Here is a 20,000-nt window from a genome sequence, read left to right as displayed (position 1 = left end):
AATGCTCATGACTTGAGGCAGTCTTCAGGACTTTTAAAACTTGTGATTGTATTTTTTGGTGGTTGATAATTGTGTAATGCTTACATCATTTTATTATGTCTCAGGCACAGTACTGAATTGCTGGAATAATGTGTATTTATTTAGTTTCCTTCGCTTGTTCCTTTAAACTCATTGTATAACTGTGCTGAAGGAATATTTTGTGTTAATACACTGATCAAAGCTCACACTACAACAATGCATAGTGTATACAAGGTGCATTAATGATAATAAACTCTTGTTTGTGTACTAAACAGGACAGAGGATATCTCCATTGAGCAGAGCTCTCTCTTTGTGAGCTGTAATGCTCACTGTCGGTGCTCTGAGACCGAATGGGACCCGGTGTGTGGTGAGAACGGTCTCACGTACGTCTCTGCCTGCCTGGCTGGGTGCCGGATGTCTCGAGGCTCCGGAGTGGACATGGTGAGAAAACTTGGTTTTCATAATCACAAACAATGGGCTGTGTTTGTTGGAATAAAGAACAAGATAACGTTTGTTACCTTTTTTGGCATTTCATCAGACATAGTCACTGCTGAATCCACCCTGTGTTACACAACTTACTTCCAAAAAAAAAAAAAATATTATTTTTAGTCTGTAACTGAAGCAAAGTGGAGTATATTTTCTTACAGGCTCTGTTCTGGAAATCTGTGATAAAAGAATTTTATTACAAATCAATATGTAAACTGTATATTAAACTCTTACTGCAAGTTCATTTGTAACTTTAAAGATATGGAAATAATTGAAGTTCCAATATCAAATACAGTGTGTCTGATATGTACTGTATGATTATACATTATACAGTACATCAGGATATCAGTACAAAGTTCTGAACACTATTAAAGGCCAGAGCTGAGACACAGTTACTGCGATCATGTGTACCGTGGATATAAAAGTCTACACACGCCTACAAAGAAAATCATAAAAACAACAAAATGGTGTCCACTTTCACAGTGCTAGTGAACGGCAGCTGATTTGAGGCGTGTGTATGATGTGTCCAGATGTTTGAACAGTGCAGCTGTGTGTCAGAGGGAAACCACACCGCCTCTGTGGGGCAGTGTAGACACAGAGAGAACTGTCAGCGAGTATTCCCCTACTTCCTGGCTTTGTCCGTCATCACTTCCTTCATCATCTCCCTGGGTGGAACCCCAGGTTACATGCTGCTCATCAGGTAAACCACATCAATAGTGAAGAATTCATTTAACTCTAAACTGACAGAGAGGGAATTATTTTATATTATAATAATATTTTGGGTTTCTTCGCACTACAGATGCATCAAACCAGAGCTGAAGTCCCTGGCTTTAGGATTTCACACCCTAATAACACGTACTCTGGGTAGATTCTTTTTATAAACTAACTGTATGGTTGTTGTGTTATTGAGTGTCAGTATAGCTCTAATTCTAACTAACACAACCCCTTATACACCGTGCCCTTTAACAGCAGGCATCCCAGCGCCCATATACTACGGTGCCATCATTGACACCACGTGTCTGAAATGGGGACATAAGAAATGTGGAGGAAAAGGAGCATGTAGAATCTACAACACTACAGCCTACAGGTAAAGGGTTCACATCAACCTGCCTGGATATTTATTGATCCCGACACATAATCCCAGTCCATTAAGATCGGAGGAGTTAATACACTTAAAGGAAGACATCCAGGTTAGAATTTGAGCTTTTCCTCCTCTTTCAGGTTAGCGTATCTGGGGCTGACGCTGGGCCTCAGGACGGCCTCGTTCTTCCTGTGTGTGTTAGGTCTGCTGGTCTTACAGTGGCACGTGAAGAAGCAGAAGACCAGAACGCTGTCGAACGGAAACAACGGGACAGAACTGCAAGCGCTCAGAAAAGAAGAAATCAGCAACTCGGATCAGTCGCCACGGAGCTCAGATTATGACCCTGACAGAGAGACACGCTTGTGACAATTGTTATTTTAGAGCGTTTAAAAAAAATCTACTGAACAATGTGAAGTCCAGAACTTTACTCAGCTATTTTGACATTGGAATGTACACGTTTGTAGGTATAAAAAAAATGGAGGAAGGCTACTTTCTTTTTTTAAATTATCTCAATGTTAATTGTGTAAAAGCTTACTTTGTAAACAGGAAAGCAAAACTCTTATTTTTGTCTGTATTTTTCTAAACACTAAATTGAACATAATGCCGTGTGAGTGTTTGCAGGAATACGGTGAATTAAAATGCCGTCCCTGGTTTTACTGGAGAGAAGTACAGAGCTCTTCATTGACACAGCGTACCATGAGTAGTTAGTTGTGTACTGTAGGTCAGAGGTGGGAGTAAGTCACACATGTGCAAGTAAGTCTCAAGTCATGAACGTCAAGTCAAAGCCAAGTCGAGTATCAAGTCTCAATTTTGTGACTTAAGTCTGACTCGAGTCAAGTCCTATGACTCGAGCCCCCATCTCTGGTGTAGGTTTTCTAAGTTTTTAAAAGAGAGCCGTTTTTGTGATGGTATCATCAGACATGCAGCATGTTTAACACTCAGAAGGATTCCACATAGAGTGCTGGCTGGATTTACCTGGTGGACACAGGAGAGTCATGAGATGTGGGTGGTGACGGCTGCTGTTCCTCCTAACTGAGATCAATCCCCAGGTTGGACACAGAATGTCTGAAGATTCCCCAGTGTAAATGTTCCACAAATAAACGACATCACAGTGTGCTGCTTTCTCAAACATAAGTATTATTATTATTATTAACCACTGATTAACTGGTTGCTATGACTTACGGACAATCTGGCTTCATCATTACAAAGGTAACACACATCGATACACCATATATTTAATAAACTCAAATTTATTGCTTTGGTTATACAGGAGTAACAGAGAGAAAGTAGAAAAGAAAGCATCAATGTGAACTATACTTCAGCTCAATAAAATAAAAATAAAAGGACTAACAGCTCAATAACAGTATATAATCTCAGGATTAACGGTAGGGACTAACATACAGTACTGTTGTGGGGACCATTGTTTGGCTTCTACATGATAGTCTTTTACCAGTTCCTGAGTCATTTGTAAACAGTTTCACACCAATTACTGACTCCGTCATGTATTCATGTTCACTACTCTTTACACTTTCATAGTTTTACAGCGAAACATTTCACACAGCACTGTATATTTAAGTCTATAAATCAGTTACTGAAGACGAGATAAAACCTAAAGAGAGAAAAGTGCAGGTCCATTATACAGTTCTTCATGTAGAGATAAACAGCCATGGTCCTTTTCCCCCCGTGATGAACCTCTGTGCCCTGGGGTCACCCTGGGACGAAGGACAAGCTGCCATGCTGCTGAATAACAGCTTCTGAATCTGAGCCTGGTGTTCAGCTCAAATATCTTTCTTATCTTCAGTCTCGGCCCGACGCTAGGATCAAAACATCTGGGTTAGTACGATGTCCAAAGAGCCGAGGAACCTGCAGTGTGATGTTCACACCAACAAATGGTTTGGAAACGTTTACCTGCAGTTGGTTTTGGCTTTGAAGTAACTGATCATAATCTCTGGCCAAAGCATCGGTTTGCTTTTTAATAGCTTCTGCTTGTGATTCAGACCTGTTCAGAGCTGTCAGAACAAAAGCACCTTGAAACCAGCTTCTGTGCAGACTGTGTGTTAATCCTCATTACAGCTCAGTGGCCATCTTTAGTAAAATGTGAACTACATAATGACATAATTGTCTGTACTGCAGTTTCATTACTCAGCCATTTAAAGGTAAATCGTATCCATGGGTGTTTTGGTCATATATGACTAAAGATGTTATTGGTCACTGACCTTCAGCAGATGTCTTGAGCTCCTGTGTGAGATGGCACACTTGTTTTCTCAGCCGTTCGTTAACTTGTGCTGTCTGTTCATCACCTGTAGAATGGTTCAAAGCCTAGTGCAGAGGGAACACATGCTCTCTACTGATTGGGTGTTAATCTATCAGCAGACATCTATTCACACCTACACTGTGGGCCAGTAATCTGTTTAGGAAATGGTCTGTGTTTAAATAAAGAAAAGAAAAACCTGCTTGAGCTGTTCAGATTCCTCCATGTATTTTTTGGCAGCCTCGTTAGCATCCTGTATCTGGACCTGAAGAGCCGAGTTGGTGTTTGCAGCCTCTGCGAGTTGACTGATCAGTGTGATGAACCTCCGCATGACCCTGTGGTTTACACACAAAATGAACGCTCAGTAAACAAAGCCAACGGCGAATGAACCAATGATTATAAAGGAGTGAAGGATATTACAGCCACAGGAGGAGGGCGACTCCTGAGATGTACAAGTTCCTCTGAGCTCTAAAGAGCTTCATGTGCACATGGTCAAACAGATTAGGGTACATCTTAGAGTCTTTATTGATCTGAGTTCCTGAGTACTTCCTCACCTCCCTCACCGCGTCTACACGACAGAACATGTCCATTAGAGAAAAGCTCGTCACAGCACCGTTATTGTTGTTGTTAACAGAGTGGAGGCACGTCACATACCCAGAAAGAGAACAATCAGGATAATGATCATTGCCAGAAATCCTCTTTTCCACAACCAAGAAACTTGATTCCATATGTTTAGATTGAAGATGGTCTGCCATCTGCACAGAGAGAGGGGGGGGGGGGATAGAGAGGGAGAGAGAAGAGAGAGAGAGAGAGAGAGAGAGAGAGAGAGAGAGAGAGAGAGAGAGAGAGAGAAGATAGAGAGGGAGAGAGAAGAGAGAGAGAGAGAGAGAGAAAAGAGAGAGAGGGAGTGAGAGAGAGAGAGATAGAGAGAGAGAGAGAGAGAGAGAGAAAGGGGGGAGAGAGAGAGAAAAGAGAGAGAGGGAGAAAAAAGAGAGAGAGGGAGAGAGAGGGAGAGAGAGAGAAAGGGCAAGAGAGAGAAAGGGCGAGAGAGAGAAAGGGCGAGAGAGAGAGAAGAGAGGGCGAGAGAGAGAGAAGAGAGGGCGAGAGAGAGAGAGAGAGAGAGAGAGAGAGAAGAGAGAGAGAGGGAGAGAGAGAGAGAGAAAGGGCGAGAGAGAGAGAAGAGAGAGAGAGAGAGAAAAGAGAGAAGAGTGAGACAGAGAGAGAGAGAGAGAGAGAGAGAGAGAGAGAGAGAGAGAGAGAGAGAGAGAGAGAGAGAGAGAGGACGAGAGAGAGGAAGAGAGAGAGAGGGCGAGAGGGAGAGAGAGAGAAAGGGCAAGAGAGAGAGAGAGGGTGAGAGAGAGAAGAGAGAGAGAGAAAAGAGTGAGAGAGAAAGAGAGAGAAGAGCGAGAGAGAGAAAGAGAGAGAGAGAGAGGGATAGAAGAGAGAGAGAGTTTAGGGTCAAACTAGACGAAGGTCGAATTACATCCACAACACACTACATTAAATCACTGGTTCATTCTGATTGTGACCTCCTGGAGGAGTAAATTGATGTGTATTAGGATGGAAGGATGGATGGCTTGTTTAAGAATGTATAGATGGATAGATAAATGGATGGATGGGTGGAGCAGCAGAACAGATTCCAGGTAACGCTCCAGATCCACTGTTTGGAGAAAGCCCTACAGAACTCCTCTCAGAGTGAGGAGACCAGTTTACCTTTTAGCTGAGATGAAGGGCAGGCAGAGCAGGAGGAGAATCCCCATCTCAACATAGAGGAACAAGGCCACTGCAGTCCACTGCAAAGTCATCTCTACAGGTCAGTACTTCCTGTCAGGAACACGACAGGCTGAAACATGTTGTAGAGGGGGTTTCAAAACTTTACAGTATTTATTACAACCTGGCAACCTAAAATAATGATGATGATGATGATGATGATGATGATGCCATAAAGATCATCATTGACACCACAGAGTGCTCTGAAACTAAAATTGTAAGGTGAAGTATAAATAAATAAAACAGAGTATTTTATCTGTATAGAAATAGTGTGACATTAGCCATTAGCATTAGACTTAAACTATATACCACTAGAACTTGGGTTGGAATTTTAAATGACCAAAATATTTAGTGTTTAAGTCTGTGGGAATATCAGAAAGGAGAGGACTGAAGTCTGAATCCCAAACAGATCCTGTTCACTACATGTGCTCCCTAACCTAGCTATAACCATAACAGTGTTCTGGACCTATAGCACACTTCGGCCATATATAACAGTGTTCTGGACCTATAGCACACTTCGGCCATATATAACAGTGTTCTGGACCTATAGCACACTTCGGCCATATATAACAGTGTTCTGGACCTATAGCACACTTCGGCCATATATAACAGTGTTCTGGACCTATAGCACATATTGCCCCTTTTCCACCAGAAAGAACCGGGTGCTGGTTCAGAGCTAGCACTGGTGCTGGTTCAAAGTTGGTTCCACTGGTGAACCTTCTAAGAACCGGTTTGCCTTTCCATCGGTTAGAGAGCATCACAGAGTCGAGTCTGACGTCACTGTATACGTGTCACGTTACACAGCAACGTTAGCTCAGCAGCGGCAAACACAAACACATCAACAATGGCGGATGTTGCTCTATTGTTAATACCCCGCCTCCAGGTCCCCCTTAAGGTACATTATCGAAGGCGCTAACAGTAGCCCCGCCCCCAGCCCCTACTTAAGGTACATTATCAAAGGCACTAACAGTAACCCCACCCCCAGGCGCTAACAGTAGCCCCGCCCCCGGGCGCTAACAGTAGCCCCGCCCCAGCCCCTACTTAAGGTACATTATCAAAGGCTCTAACAGTAACCCCACCCCCAGGCGCTAACAGTAGCTCTGCCATCTGTGAATATGTGACCAACTTCCTGCTCCTTCAGTTCTCTCCAGCGCTGGAAAGCTGATCCTATATTAACACGTCCTACTTCTTACCTTATCGTAAGTCTTTCTTCTCTTTCTTTTTTTGTTTTTATCCTCCATGTCAATGTTAAAACCGCTTTCTGCTAATGTCACACATGCGCACTGAACACTCTCTCCGCCGCATATTGACAAGCCCCGCCCCTTTCTGCTCATTGGCTACACGTTAGTTTTGATGGTTGTTTTGTTTGTTTTCTGAAGCATTTCTCAAACATCGGAGACCCCACCTTTAAGTCTAGACCAGCAACCTTTTTGGTGCTACTTATGCAGGGGCGTCGGAACCATTATATGTGGGTGGGACAGGACCCACCCACTTTTTAAGAACAATAATATTGGACCCACCCACTTTTTAAGATCAATAATATTGGACCCACCCACTTTTTAAGAACAATAATATTGGACCCACCCACTTTTTAAGATCAATAATATTGGACCCACCCACTTTTTAAGACCAATAATATTGGACCCACCCACTTTTTAAGATCAATAATATTGGACCCACCCACTTTTTAAGACCAATAATATTGGACCCACCCACTTTTTAAGACCAATAATATTGGACCCACCCACTTTTTAAGAACAATAATATTGGACCCACCCACTTTTCAGACCAATAATATTGGACCCACCCACTTTTTAAGACCAATAATATTGGACCCACCCACTTTTCAGCGCATGTCTGTTCACTTTTCAGAGCGCTGCCAGTCGAATCCATTCTGCTTGAGGAATGCACTAATAAAAGTCCATTCCGCGTTTTACCTACAGCATTGACCACGCTGCTGCTTCCTGAACTCCATTCCACTTGGCTCATTAGAGTCCATATAGATGAAATTCCATTCCGTGTTTTCACTACTCTAATCGCGCCTGCTACACTCCCGACAGCAATGATAGCCTTTATTTGTTGTTTTATCAGCAGCGTGTAACTAACTTATTCCTAACTAACTTATTCCTAACTAACTTATTCCTAACTTATTCCTGACTAACTTATTCCTGACTAACTTATTCCTGACTAACTTATTCCTAACTAACTTATTCCTAACTAACTTATTCCTAACTAACTTATTCCTGACTAACTTATTCCTGACTTAAGCTCAAATTTCACGTCATTTTAATGTAGGCTCATACAGGGTTTATACATAGGCTTATGTCCACTTTTAACATGATATCTGAAGCAATGAAGCGTGTTAGTTCATTTTAAAGCTTAGTGGTTTGCTGTGGGATGTTTTATAAAAACTGTTCGGTGACAAAAACATTAAGGAAACAATAACACTGATCTATTACAGTGACATTAGTCTGGACACACACACACACACACACACACACTATATATGCTTCCTGGTTCAGAGCCAGCTTTGGGTGTCGAACAAGAAGGAACTGGTTCTAAATTAGGCTCCGAACTCAAACTGCCTCGGGGTAAAAGGGGCAAATATGTTCATATATAACCTCATGTCTGGGATTCGTCCACAGCTATCACTTATTTATGGGTTTATGTTCCTTTTCTGTTAATGTAGCTGGTGAGAAGTTTGTTCTAAAGTTTTCCTAACCTTTTCCTGATCATGTGAAGGTTTAGAGATGTAAATAAATTATTAGCACTGTGTAAAAGACGCGCATGCGTACAGAGGATTAATAATGTAAACACTAATCACCTTATAAAACTACTTATCACTTAAAGTTTACACGTTTAAAGAGGACTGCGACATCTTGTGTGCTGCAGGTTTTTCCTGGCAGTTAAACACCAAAAATACCTGAACAAGCTGTAATATTGTGGTGAAACAGCATGTGTGTAAGACTAAATACTCACTTCAGCGTAGTTCAGCTGAGAAACATCATAAAACACACTTAATAAACACGACGGAAAGTTTAGAAGAAAAAGCGTCGCGTCCCAGCTCAGCTCTTTTTACTTCCGGGTTAACTTCAGAATGTGTTCAAAATGAAAGCACACACAGGGGTTATAAACGTGTAAACTCACACCGTCCTAATATAGACTCAGTGCACACTTTATTAGGAACACCAAGGTACAACCACTCAGATGTTTAAGTACGTGGCTGTATCACAGTGATGTGTGACCTAAACATTAACTCAACCTACTGAGCTGTATCTTATATTATAGTATAATCTCAGTGAAAAAAACTACATCACTATATAATCTCAGTGAAAAAAACTACATCACTATATAATCTCAGTGAAAAAAACTACATCAGTATATAATATCAGTGAAAAAAACTACATCACTATATAATCTCAGTGTAAAACCCTCTACATCAGTATATAATCTCAGTGTAAAACCCTCTACATCACTATATAATCTCAGTGTAAAACCCTCTACATCAGTATATAATCTCAGTGTAAAACCCTCTACATCACTATATAATCTCAGTGTAAAACCCTCTACATCAGTATATAATCTCAGTGTAAAACCCTCTACATCACTATATAATCTCAGTGTAAAACCGTCTACATCACTATATAATCTCAGTGTAAAACCCTCTACATCACTATATAATCTCAGTGTAAAACCCTCTACATCACTATATAATCTCAGTGTAAAACCCTCTACATCACTATATAATCTCAGTGTAAAACCCTCTACATCACTATATAATCTCAGTGTAAAACCGTCTACATCACTATATAATCTCAGTGTAAAACCCTCTACATCACTGTATAATCTCAGTGTAAAACCGTCTACATCAATATAATCTCAGTGAAAAAAACTACATCACTATATAATCTCAGTGAAAAAAACTACATCACTATATAATCTCAGTGAAAAAAACTACATCAGTATATAATATCAGTGAAAAAAACTACATCACTATATAATCTCAGTGTAAAACCCTCTACATCAGTATATAATCTCAGTGTAAAACCCTCTACATCACTATATAATCTCAGTGTAAAACCCTCTACATCAGTATATAATCTCAGTGTAAAACCCTCTACATCACTATATAATCTCAGTGTAAAACCCTCTACATCAGTATATAATCTCAGTGTAAAACCCTCTACATCACTATATAATCTCAGTGTAAAACCGTCTACATCACTATATAATCTCAGTGTAAAACCCTCTACATCACTATATAATCTCAGTGTAAAACCCTCTACATCACTATATAATCTCAGTGTAAAACCCTCTACATCACTATATAATCTCAGTGTAAAACCCTCTACATCACTATATAATCTGTGTAAAACCGTCTACATCACTATATAATCTCAGTGTAAAACCCTCTACATCACTGTATAATCTCAGTGTAAAACCGTCTACATCAATATAATCTCAGTGTAAAACCCTCTACATCACTATATAATCTCAGTGTAAAACCCTCTACATCAGTATATAATCTCAGTGTAAAACCCTCTACATCACTATATAATCTCAGTGTAAAACCCTCTACATCAGTATATAATCTCAGTGTAAAACCCTCTACATCACTATATAATCTCAGTGTAAAACCGTCTACATCACTATATAATCTCAGTGTAAAACCCTCTACATCACTATATAATCTCAGTGTAAAACCCTCTACATCACTATATAATCTCAGTGTAAAACCCTCTACATCACTATATAATCTCAGTGTAAAACCCTCTACATCACTATATAATCTCAGTGTAAAACCCTCTACATCACTATATAATCTCAGTGTAAAACCCTCTACATCACTGTATAATCTCAGTGTAAAACCGTCTACATCAATATAATCTCAGTGAAAAAAACTACATCACTATATAATCTCAGTGAAAAAAACTACATCACTATATAATCTCAGTGAAAAAAACTACATCAGTATATAATATCAGTGAAAAAAACTACATCACTATATAATCTCAGTGTAAAACCCTCTACATCAGTATATAATCTCAGTGTAAAACCCTCTACATCACTATATAATCTCAGTGTAAAACCCTCTACATCAGTATATAATCTCAGTGTAAAACCCTCTACATCACTATATAATCTCAGTGTAAAACCCTCTACATCACTATATAATCTCAGTGTAAAACCCTCTACATCACTATATAATCTCAGTGTAAAACCCTCTACATCACTATATAATCTCAGTGTAAAACCCTCTACATCACTATATAATCTGTGTAAAACCGTCTACATCACTATATAATCTCAGTGTAAAACCCTCTACATCACTGTATAATCTCAGTGTAAAACCGTCTACATCAATATAATCTCAGTGTAAAACCCTCTACATCACTATATAATCTCAGTGTAAAACCCTCTACATCAGTATATAATCTCAGTGTAAAACCCTCTACATCACTATATAATCTCAGTGTAAAACCCTCTACATCAGTATATAATCTCAGTGTAAAACCGTCTACATCACTATATAATCTCAGTGTAAAACCGTCTACATCACTATATAATCTCAGTGTAAAACCCTCTACATCACTATATAATCTCAGTGTAAAACCCTCTACATCAGTATATAATCTCAGTGTAAAACCCTCTACATCAGTATATAATCTCAGTGTAAAACCGTCTACATCACTATATAATCTCAGTGTAAAACCCTCTACATCACTATATAATCTCAGTGTAAAACCCTCTACATCAGTATATAATCTCAGTGTAAAACCCTCTACATCACTATATAATCTCAGTGAATATTAGGATCTCTGCAGAGGATGAAGGACAAGGGTCAGACTTGTTTCCAGATGAATCTCTCTTTACAACTGTGGTGAGCAGAAAAACATCTCAGAAGGTCAAAGTGAGATGAATATGTGCTACAACACCTGAATCTGAGGCTACAGTGGCCATATAAACATCATAAATAAAAACAATAATAATAGTTAACCATCCATTTGCATTTTCCACCATGTAATTATAAAGACATATATGATTACCTTTATTCAAGTCTCTTTATTTTTTTTTTATTACAATATAAAAAAGTTGTGTATTCCTAACTATAGAGAGCCGTAGGTGTTGTGGAGATAATCAATGACTGCAGATGTACTGGATAAACCATTGAACACCTTCCTCTCAGGCTGAGATGTAATGTGTTCCAGCATGTAGATCAGGTGATGGTGGAAGCAGGTAAACGGAGTCCCCTGGTCCAAGGCGATGTTCACCCAGTCCCACAAACACTCCAACGGAGTGTGATGGTACCCTGAGAACAGGGCTGGATTGGCCAGTAATCCCCGAGCAGACATCACACCTGGAAGGAAACATCACAATGAGTACACACACGTGAATGGCTGATTAACTGCATGAATGAGCAATGTGTGTGTTTATTTATATGAAGACACAAATGTAGGTGATATACCATCCACCCCTGTCAGTTCACACACAGCCTCAACGTCTCCAGGAGTTTTAATATCTCCGTTAGCAATGACTGGGACTCGCAGGCTCTCCTTAATGACCCTGATGACGTCGTAATGTACCGGTTGGTGTCTCTCGTCGGATGTCCTCCCGTGAACCGTGATCCAGGACACACCGGCTGCTTCTGCCTTCTGACACAGGTCCACGGTCTTCCTCACGTCCTTGTGAATTCTGCAATTCAACTGGAAAGCTGAGCATGAAGCATAAACACGTGGGCAGATTATAGGGATGAGGAGAATACAGATAAACACCTTATCTTAACGGACACGGCGTAATTGGGCTTGTCCACCTGGTTCCTGACGTGTCTCACCATGTCCTTCACTACCTGGGGTTTGTTCATTAAGCATGCTCCGTAGCCCTCGGCCATGGCCCACCTCTGAGGACAGCCACAGTTCAGATCCACACCATCAGAGAAAGGGGCGACCAAACCTGCAGCAGTCGCCAGGGTCTGAGCTTCTGTTGCAGCGAACTGGATGATCAGAGGTCGGTCAGCTGGGAGGAAAAGGTGAGCACAGGTGAGAGTGAAGCACAGCATGCTGGACAACCTTGTGCATGTTCACTCAGACTTACAGGAGTTCGTGGTCAGCTCACTGTCTCTGGCTTTAGCAGAACGAATGAAATCAGCTGCAACGATCATAGGAGAGAAGCACAGGTCACAGTCATACTTCCGGACTAGAGACCTGAAGGCCAGCCTGATGAAGGACAGCACAGTGTTACCCATGTGGAAAAACATTCACACACACACACACACACACACACACACTCAGACACTCACACACCCACACACACTCAGACACAGACACAAACACTCACCTCAACCAATCAATCACTCAATCTCTCACACGCTCACTTGCTCACACACAATCAATCAATCACCAACTGACTCACAGACACACATGACACACACACTTACAGACACACACACTAGACACACACACACTACAAACACTACACACACACACCCAAACGCTTCACTATATACTCACTACACACACACACTACAAACACTACACACACACACACACACTAGACACACATACTAGACACACACACTACAAACACTACACACACACACACACTAGACACACACACACTACAAACACTACACACACACACTTCACTTCATACTCACTACACACACACACACACACACACACACACACACACAGACTACACACACACTACACAGTCACATTACACACACAGACTACACACACAGAGACTACACACACAGACACACAAACAGACACACACACAGAGACTACACACAGAGACACACGGACTACACACACAAACAGACTACACACACACACACGGACTACACACACAGACTACACACACACTACACAGTCACATTACACACACAGAGACTACACACACTACACACACACACTACACACACAGACAGACTACACGCACTACACACACTACACACACACAGACTACACACACACACACACACACAGACAGACCACACACACACACACACACACACACACACACACACACACACGGACTAGACACACTACAGACACACACAGACTACACACACACACAGAGAGACTACACACACGGACTACACACACAGACTACACACACACACGCACTACACACACACGGACTACACACACGCACTAGACACACACACACACACACAGACTACACACACACACACAGACTACACACACACACACAGAGAGAGAGACTACACACACAGACTACACACACACACGCACTACACACACACACACACACAGACTACACACAGACTACACTTACTTGGAATAGCGCACCATTGGGGCACAAACTTTTACCACCCTCCCGTTTTCAAATAACTCCATCTTGAGTTAGAGGACCATTCATGTAAGTAGAAGTGCGGTCATGTTCACAGGTCACACTAAACTACATCACACTACACACTGTACATGTTCATACAAATGTGTGTAGTTTATAATTACAGCTAACACCAGTGTAAATAAACCCTCGTGTGGCTCGTGCAGCTGTTTACAGTCCGCATGCTCAGGTGTCCACCCGGTCCCAAAGCCCGCCGGTTTAGTTCCGACCGACCATAACATGCATAGAAGACAATATAGAGACGCTTAGGATATTATGGGATATCGTAGTTTATCCAGGATAAACAGCATAAAGGTGATGTAAATTGACTGTTCCCAACAAAACATCTGTAAGTCTTTACTGACAGCTAGAATAAAAAGGGTTTATCTTTTAACATCATGACTTTTATTTTGTCCTGTTTTCATTCCACACACCGGAAATCCTGTTGTTGTGCGCATGCGCATTACAGATCTAAACATTCTGTGATTATAATTATTAGTTTGTGAAACAGGGCACTTATCTGCTGTAAGTGTGTACAATGTGCACAATGTTCAGATGTTACTGATAGTACTGTTTTTATTTGCTTAAATTAATAACATCGCGTTTTTAATGCGTCGCAGAAATTATACGTCACATGTGAGGTGGCAGCAATGGCGGCCGACTCAGCTAACAACTCTCTTCTGATCAATGGTAATGTTCTCCTTTATTCACAGTGTGTCGGGCTTACAGCTCTGTGTGTGTGTGTGTGTGTGTGTGTGTGTGTGTGTGTGTGTGTGTGTGTGTGTGTGTGTGTGTGTGTAGTGTGTGTGTGTGTAGTGTGTGTGTGTGTAGTGTTGTGTGTATTGTGTGTGTGTGTGTAGTGTAGTGTTGTGTGTGTGTGTGTAGTGTGTGTGTGTGTGTAGTGTGTGTGTGTAGTGTTGTGTGTATTGTGTGTGTGTGTGTAGTGTAGTGTTGTGTGTGTGTGTGTAGTGTGTGTGTGTGTGTAGTGTGTGTGTGTGTAGTGTGTGTGTGTGTGTAGTGTTGTGTGTATTGTGTGTGTGTGTGTAGTGTAGTGTTGTGTGTGTGTGTGTGTGTGTGTAGTGTTGTGTGTGTGTGTGTAGTGTTGTGAGTGTGTGTGTGTGTGTGTGTGTAGTGTTGTGTGTGTAGTGTGTAGTGTAGTGTAGTGTTGTGAGTGTGTGTAGTGTTGTGTGTGTGTGTAGTGTTGTGTGTGTGTGTGTGTGTGTCTGTGTGTGTATTGTGTGTGTGTGTAGTGAGTATGTAGTGGTGAGTGAGGTAGTGAGTGTGTGTCAGTGATTGATTAAGTGGGTGAATGTGTGACTGACGGAGTGTGTGACTGACGGAGTGTGTGATTGATGGAGTGTGTGATTGATGGAGTGTGTGATTGATGGAGTGTGTGATTGATGGAGTGTCTGATTGATGGAGTGTGTGATTGATGGATGGAGCGTGTGATTGATGGATGGAGCGTGTGATTGATTGATTGATGGAGCGTGTGATTGATTGATGGAGTGTGTGATTGATTGATTGAGTGTGTGATTGATTGATTGGTGGAGTGTGTGATTGATGGATGGAGCGTGTGATTAATTGATTGATGGAGTGTGTGATTGATTGATTGATTGATTGATGGAGTGTGTGATTGATTGATTGATGGAGTGTGTGATTGATTGATTGATGGAGCGTGTGATTGATTGATGGAGCGTGTGATTGATTGATGGAGCGTGTGAGTAATTGATTGATGGAGTGTGGGATTAATTGATTGATGGAGTGTGGGATTAATTGATTGATGGAGTGTGGGATTGATTGATTGATGGAGTGTGTGATTGATGGAGCGTGTGATTGATGGATGGAGCGTGTGATTAATTGATTGATGGAGCGTGTGATTGATGGAGCGTGTGATTGATGGAGTGTGTGATTGATTGATGGAGTGTGTGATTGATGGAGCATGTGATTGATTGATTGATGGAGTGTGTGATTGATTGATTGATGGAGTGTGTGATTGATTGATGGAGCGTGTGATTGATGGATGGAGCGTGTGATTAATTGATTGATGGAGTGTGTGATTGATTGATTGATGGAGTGTGTGATTGATGGAGCGTGTGATTGATTGATTGATGGAGCGTGTGATTGATTGATGGAGCGTGTGATTGATTGATGGAGCGTGTGATTGATGGAGTGTGTGATTGATGGAGCGTGTGATTGATTGATGGAGCGTGTGATTAATTGATTGATGGAGTGTGTGATTGATTGATTGATGGAGTGTGTGATTGATTGATTGATTGATGGAGTGTGTGATTGATTGATTGATTGATGGAGTGTGTGATTGATTGATTGATGGAGTGTGTGATTGATTGATTGATGGAGTGTGTGATTGATGGAGTGTGTGATTGATTGATGGAGCGTGTGTTTGATGGAGTGTGTGATTGATGGAGTGTGTGATTGATGGCGCGTGTGATTGATGGCGCGTGTGATTGATGGCGCGTGTGATTGATGGCGCGTGTGATTGATGGCGCGTGTGATTGATGGCGCGTGTGATTGATGGCGCGTGTGATTGATTGATGGAGCGTGTGATTGATGGATGGAGCGTGTGATTAATTGATTGATGGAGTGTGTGATTGATTGATTGATGGAGTGTGTGATTGATGGAGCGTGTGATTGATTGATTGATGGAGCGTGTGATTGATTGATGGAGCGTGTGATTGATTGATGGAGCGTGTGATTGATGGAGTGTGTGATTGATGGAGCGTGTGATTGATTGATGGAGTGTGTGATTAATTGATTGATGGAGTGATTGATTGATTGATGGAGTGTGTGATTGATTGATTGATTGATTGATGGAGTGTGTGATTGATTGATTGATTGATGGAGTGTGTGATTGATTGATTGATGGAGTGTGTGATTGATTGATTGATGGAGTGTGTGATTGATGGAGTGTGTGATTGATTGATGGAGCGTGTGTTTGATGGAGTGTGTGATTGATGGCGCGTGTGATTGATGGCGCGTGTGATTGATGGCGCGTGTGATTGATGGCGCGTGTGATTGATGGCGCGTGTGATTGATGGCGCGTGTGATTGATGGCGCGTGTGATTGATTGATGGAGCGTGTGATTGATTGATGGAGCGTGTGATTGATGGAGCGTGTGATTGATTGATTGATGGAGCGTGTGATTGATTGATTGATGGAGCATGTGATTGATTGATTGATGGAGCGTGTGATTGATGGAGCGTGTGATTGATGGAGCGTGTGATTGATGGAGCGTGTGATTGATGGAGCGTGTGATTGATTGATTGATGGAGCGTGTGATTGATGGAGCGTGTGATTGATGGAGCGTGTGATTGATGGATGGAGCGTGTGATTGATTGATTGATGGAGCATGTGATTGATGGATGGAGCGTGTGATTGATGGATGGAGCGTGTGATTGATGGAGTGTGTGATTGATTGATGGAGTGTGTGATTGATGTATGGAGCGTGTGATTAATTGATTGATGGAGTGTGTGATTGATGGAGCATGTGATTGATGGAGCGTGTGATTGATTGATGGAGCGTGTGATTGATTGATGGAGCGTGTGATTGATTGATGGAGCGTGTGATTGATTGATGGAGCGTGTGATTGATGGAGCATGTGATTGATTGATTGATGGAGTGTGTGATTGATGGAGCATGTGATTGATTGATTGATGGAGCGTGTGATTGATTGATGGAGCGTGTGATGGATGGAGCGTGTGGTTGACGGAGCGTGTGGTTGATTGAGTGATGGAGCGTGTGATTGATTGATTGATGGAGTGTGTGATTGATTGATTGGTGGAGTGTGTGATTGGTGGAGTGTGTGATTGATGGAGTGTGTGATTGATGGAGTGTGTGATTGATGGAGTGTGTGATTGATGGAGTGTGTGATTGATGGCGCGTGTGATTGATGGCGCGTGTGATTGATGGCGCGTGTGATTGATTGATGCAGCGTGTGATTAATTGATTGATGGAGTGTGTGATTGATTGATTGATGGAGCGTGTGATTGATTGATGGAGCGTGTGATTGATGGAGCGTGTGGTTGACGGAGCGTGTGGTTGATTGAGTGATGGAGCGTGTGATTGATTGATTGATGGAGTGTGTGATTGATTGATGGAGCGTGTGATTGGTGGAGCGTGTGATTGGTGGAGCGTGTGATTGATGGAGCGTGTGATTGATGGCGCGTGTGATTGATTGATGGAGCGTGTGATTGATGGAGCGTGTGATTGATGGCGCGTGTGATTGATTGATTGATGGCGCGTGTGATTGATTGATTGATGGAGCGTGTGATTGATTGATTGATGGAGCGTGTGATTGATGGAGCGTGTGATTGATGGAGCGTGTGATTGATTGATGGCGCGTGTGATTGATTAATTGATGGAGCGTGTGATTGATTAATTGATGGAGCGTGTGATTGATTGATGGAGCGTGTGATTGATGGAGCGTGTGATTGATGGAGCGTGTGATTGATTGATTGATGGAGTGTGTGATTGATGGAGCGTGTGATTGATGGAGCGTGTGATTGATGGAGCGTGTGATTGATTGATTGATGGAGCGTGTGATTGATGGAGCGTGTGATTGATTGATGGAGCGTGTGATTGATGGAGCGTGTGATTGATTGATTGATGGAGTGTGTGATTGATGGAGCATGTGATTGATTGATTGATGGAGCGTGTGATTGATGGAGCATGTGATTGATTGATTGATGGAGCGTGTGATTGATGGAGCGTGTGGTTGACGGAGCGCGTGGTTGATTGAGTGACGGAGCGTGTGATTGATTGATTGATGGAGCATGTGATTGATTGATTGATGGAGCGTGTGATTGATTGATTGATGGAGCATGTGATTGATTGATTGATGGAGCGTGTGATTGATGGAGCGTGTGGTTGACGGAGCGCGTGGTTGATTGAGTGATGGAGCGTGTGATTGATGAAGCGTGTGATTGATGGAGCGTGTGATTGATGGAGCGTGTGATTGATTGAGTGATGGAGCGCATGATTGATGGAGCGCGTGATTGATGGAGCGCGTGATTGATGGAGCGCGTGATTGATGGAGCGCGTGATTGATGGAGCGCGTGATTGATGGAGCGCGTGATTGTGCTGTAGAATGTTACACAGACTTCCTGAGTGAGGAGTTTGATGTGAAGACCTACACAGCTCATGCCATCCATCATGCAGTGATCGCTGAACATCTGGCCAAGCTTGCAGAGGGCATCAGTCAGCTGGATAAGGAGCTTCACTGCCAGGTGTGTGTGTGTGTGTGTCCTGTTCTACTGTCCTCCTCCTACTGCTGTGTTTACTAACTGCTCATGTGTCCTGCAGGTTGTGGCCAGACATGAAGATCTACTTGCTCAGGCAACTGGAATCGAGTCTCTAGAAGGTAATGTTTACCCTCAGGGTGACCTACAGTACGTCCTGTTCCTCTGTCCACTGATTCACAGATTATACTCTGATGTCTTGTAGGTGTGCTTGAAATGATGCAGTCTCGGATAGCTGCGTTACAGAGTGCTGTGGACAGGTAAAGCTCAGTCACAGTGGGCTCGTGTTATAGTGGCTTTTAACACTAGTATTAAAACATATTTATCTTCTCTCACACAAAGGATAAAGGGCAAAATTGTTGACCCCTATAATAAGATTGTGGCCCGGACGGCCCAGCTGGCCCGACTGCAGGTACGGTCAGAGAGAGTGTAATCTGTCTTCCTCACACACACGTGTCTCATGTCCTTCTGTCAGGTGACTGTGAAACACTAGGAGTCTAGGTTCTGTGTGTGCTCTTCTGCAGGTTGTGTGTGATCTTCTCAGGAGGATCATCCGAATCCTGTATCTGAGTAAACGGCTCCAGGGTCAGCTTCAGGGGGGGAGCCGGGAGCTGACTAAAGCTGCTCAGAGCCTCAATGAATTGGGTGAATGAACAACTAACACCTTTAGTAGAGTGAGCTTCATAAACAAACCTCGTGAACTAGGTGACCAATCTCTGCCATCTCTCTCTAGTATCTGTGTACACTTTCATTAATGATCTGATCTGATGTGTCTTTCAGACT

The 20,000-nt window shown here is 42.2% G+C and overlaps 3 protein-coding genes across 4 annotated transcripts in view; 2 read left to right on the top strand and 1 right to left on the bottom strand.

The window, feature by feature from the left end:
* Positions 1–2,696, top strand: part of slco1c1 (solute carrier organic anion transporter family, member 1C1) — a 19,065-nt gene extending 16,369 nt beyond the window's left edge. The window contains exons 11-15 of the mRNA XM_060889381.1: positions 294–459; positions 1,035–1,204; positions 1,304–1,368; positions 1,474–1,591; positions 1,726–2,696. Coding sequence (XP_060745364.1) covers positions 294–459; positions 1,035–1,204; positions 1,304–1,368; positions 1,474–1,591; positions 1,726–1,951 — 745 coding nt within the window. The 3' untranslated portion in view covers positions 1,952–2,696. The remainder of the gene's footprint in view (positions 1–293; positions 460–1,034; positions 1,205–1,303; positions 1,369–1,473; positions 1,592–1,725) is intronic.
* A 121-nt stretch (positions 2,697–2,817) lies between these two features.
* LOC132858890 (tRNA-dihydrouridine(20a/20b) synthase [NAD(P)+]-like) lies at positions 2,818–14,160 on the bottom strand. 2 transcript variants are annotated; one of them, XM_060889435.1, is made up of 11 exons: positions 13,908–14,152; positions 12,699–12,820; positions 12,380–12,620; positions 12,056–12,299; positions 5,550–5,641; positions 4,491–4,591; positions 4,257–4,404; positions 4,036–4,171; positions 3,802–3,904; positions 3,494–3,594; positions 2,818–3,399 (listed from the first exon to the last, which is right to left on the bottom strand). In XM_060889435.1, the coding sequence occupies exons 1-11, from the start codon at positions 13,967–13,969 to the stop codon at positions 3,364–3,366; spliced, it is 1,386 nt and encodes a 461-aa protein (XP_060745418.1). In that variant the 5' UTR covers positions 13,970–14,152; the 3' UTR covers positions 2,818–3,363. The 2 variants fall into 2 exon arrangements, with proteins under 2 accessions (XP_060745418.1, XP_060745417.1); XM_060889434.1 differs by lacking the exons at positions 2,818–3,399; positions 3,494–3,594; positions 3,802–3,904; ... (2 more) ...; positions 4,491–4,591; positions 5,550–5,641 and adding an exon at positions 11,629–11,964 and having other exon boundaries at positions 12,073–12,299; positions 13,908–14,160.
* A 336-nt stretch (positions 14,161–14,496) lies between these two features.
* The window catches only part of cog5 (component of oligomeric golgi complex 5), a 26,586-nt gene continuing 21,082 nt past the window's right edge, over positions 14,497–20,000 (top strand). The window contains exons 1-7 of the mRNA XM_060889371.1: positions 14,497–14,651; positions 19,066–19,205; positions 19,282–19,339; positions 19,423–19,477; positions 19,560–19,629; positions 19,742–19,862; positions 19,998–20,000. The exon at positions 19,998–20,000 is cut by the window's right edge and continues 128 nt beyond it. Coding sequence (XP_060745354.1) covers positions 14,612–14,651; positions 19,066–19,205; positions 19,282–19,339; positions 19,423–19,477; positions 19,560–19,629; positions 19,742–19,862; positions 19,998–20,000 — 487 coding nt within the window. The 5' untranslated portion in view covers positions 14,497–14,611. The remainder of the gene's footprint in view (positions 14,652–19,065; positions 19,206–19,281; positions 19,340–19,422; positions 19,478–19,559; positions 19,630–19,741; positions 19,863–19,997) is intronic.

This window comes from Tachysurus vachellii, chromosome 16 (genome assembly GCF_030014155.1).
Source record: "Tachysurus vachellii isolate PV-2020 chromosome 16, HZAU_Pvac_v1, whole genome shotgun sequence".
In the NCBI taxonomy this organism is placed as follows: Eukaryota; Metazoa; Chordata; class Actinopteri; order Siluriformes; family Bagridae; genus Tachysurus; species Tachysurus vachellii.
This window is presented reverse-complemented; position numbering and strand designations above follow the sequence as displayed.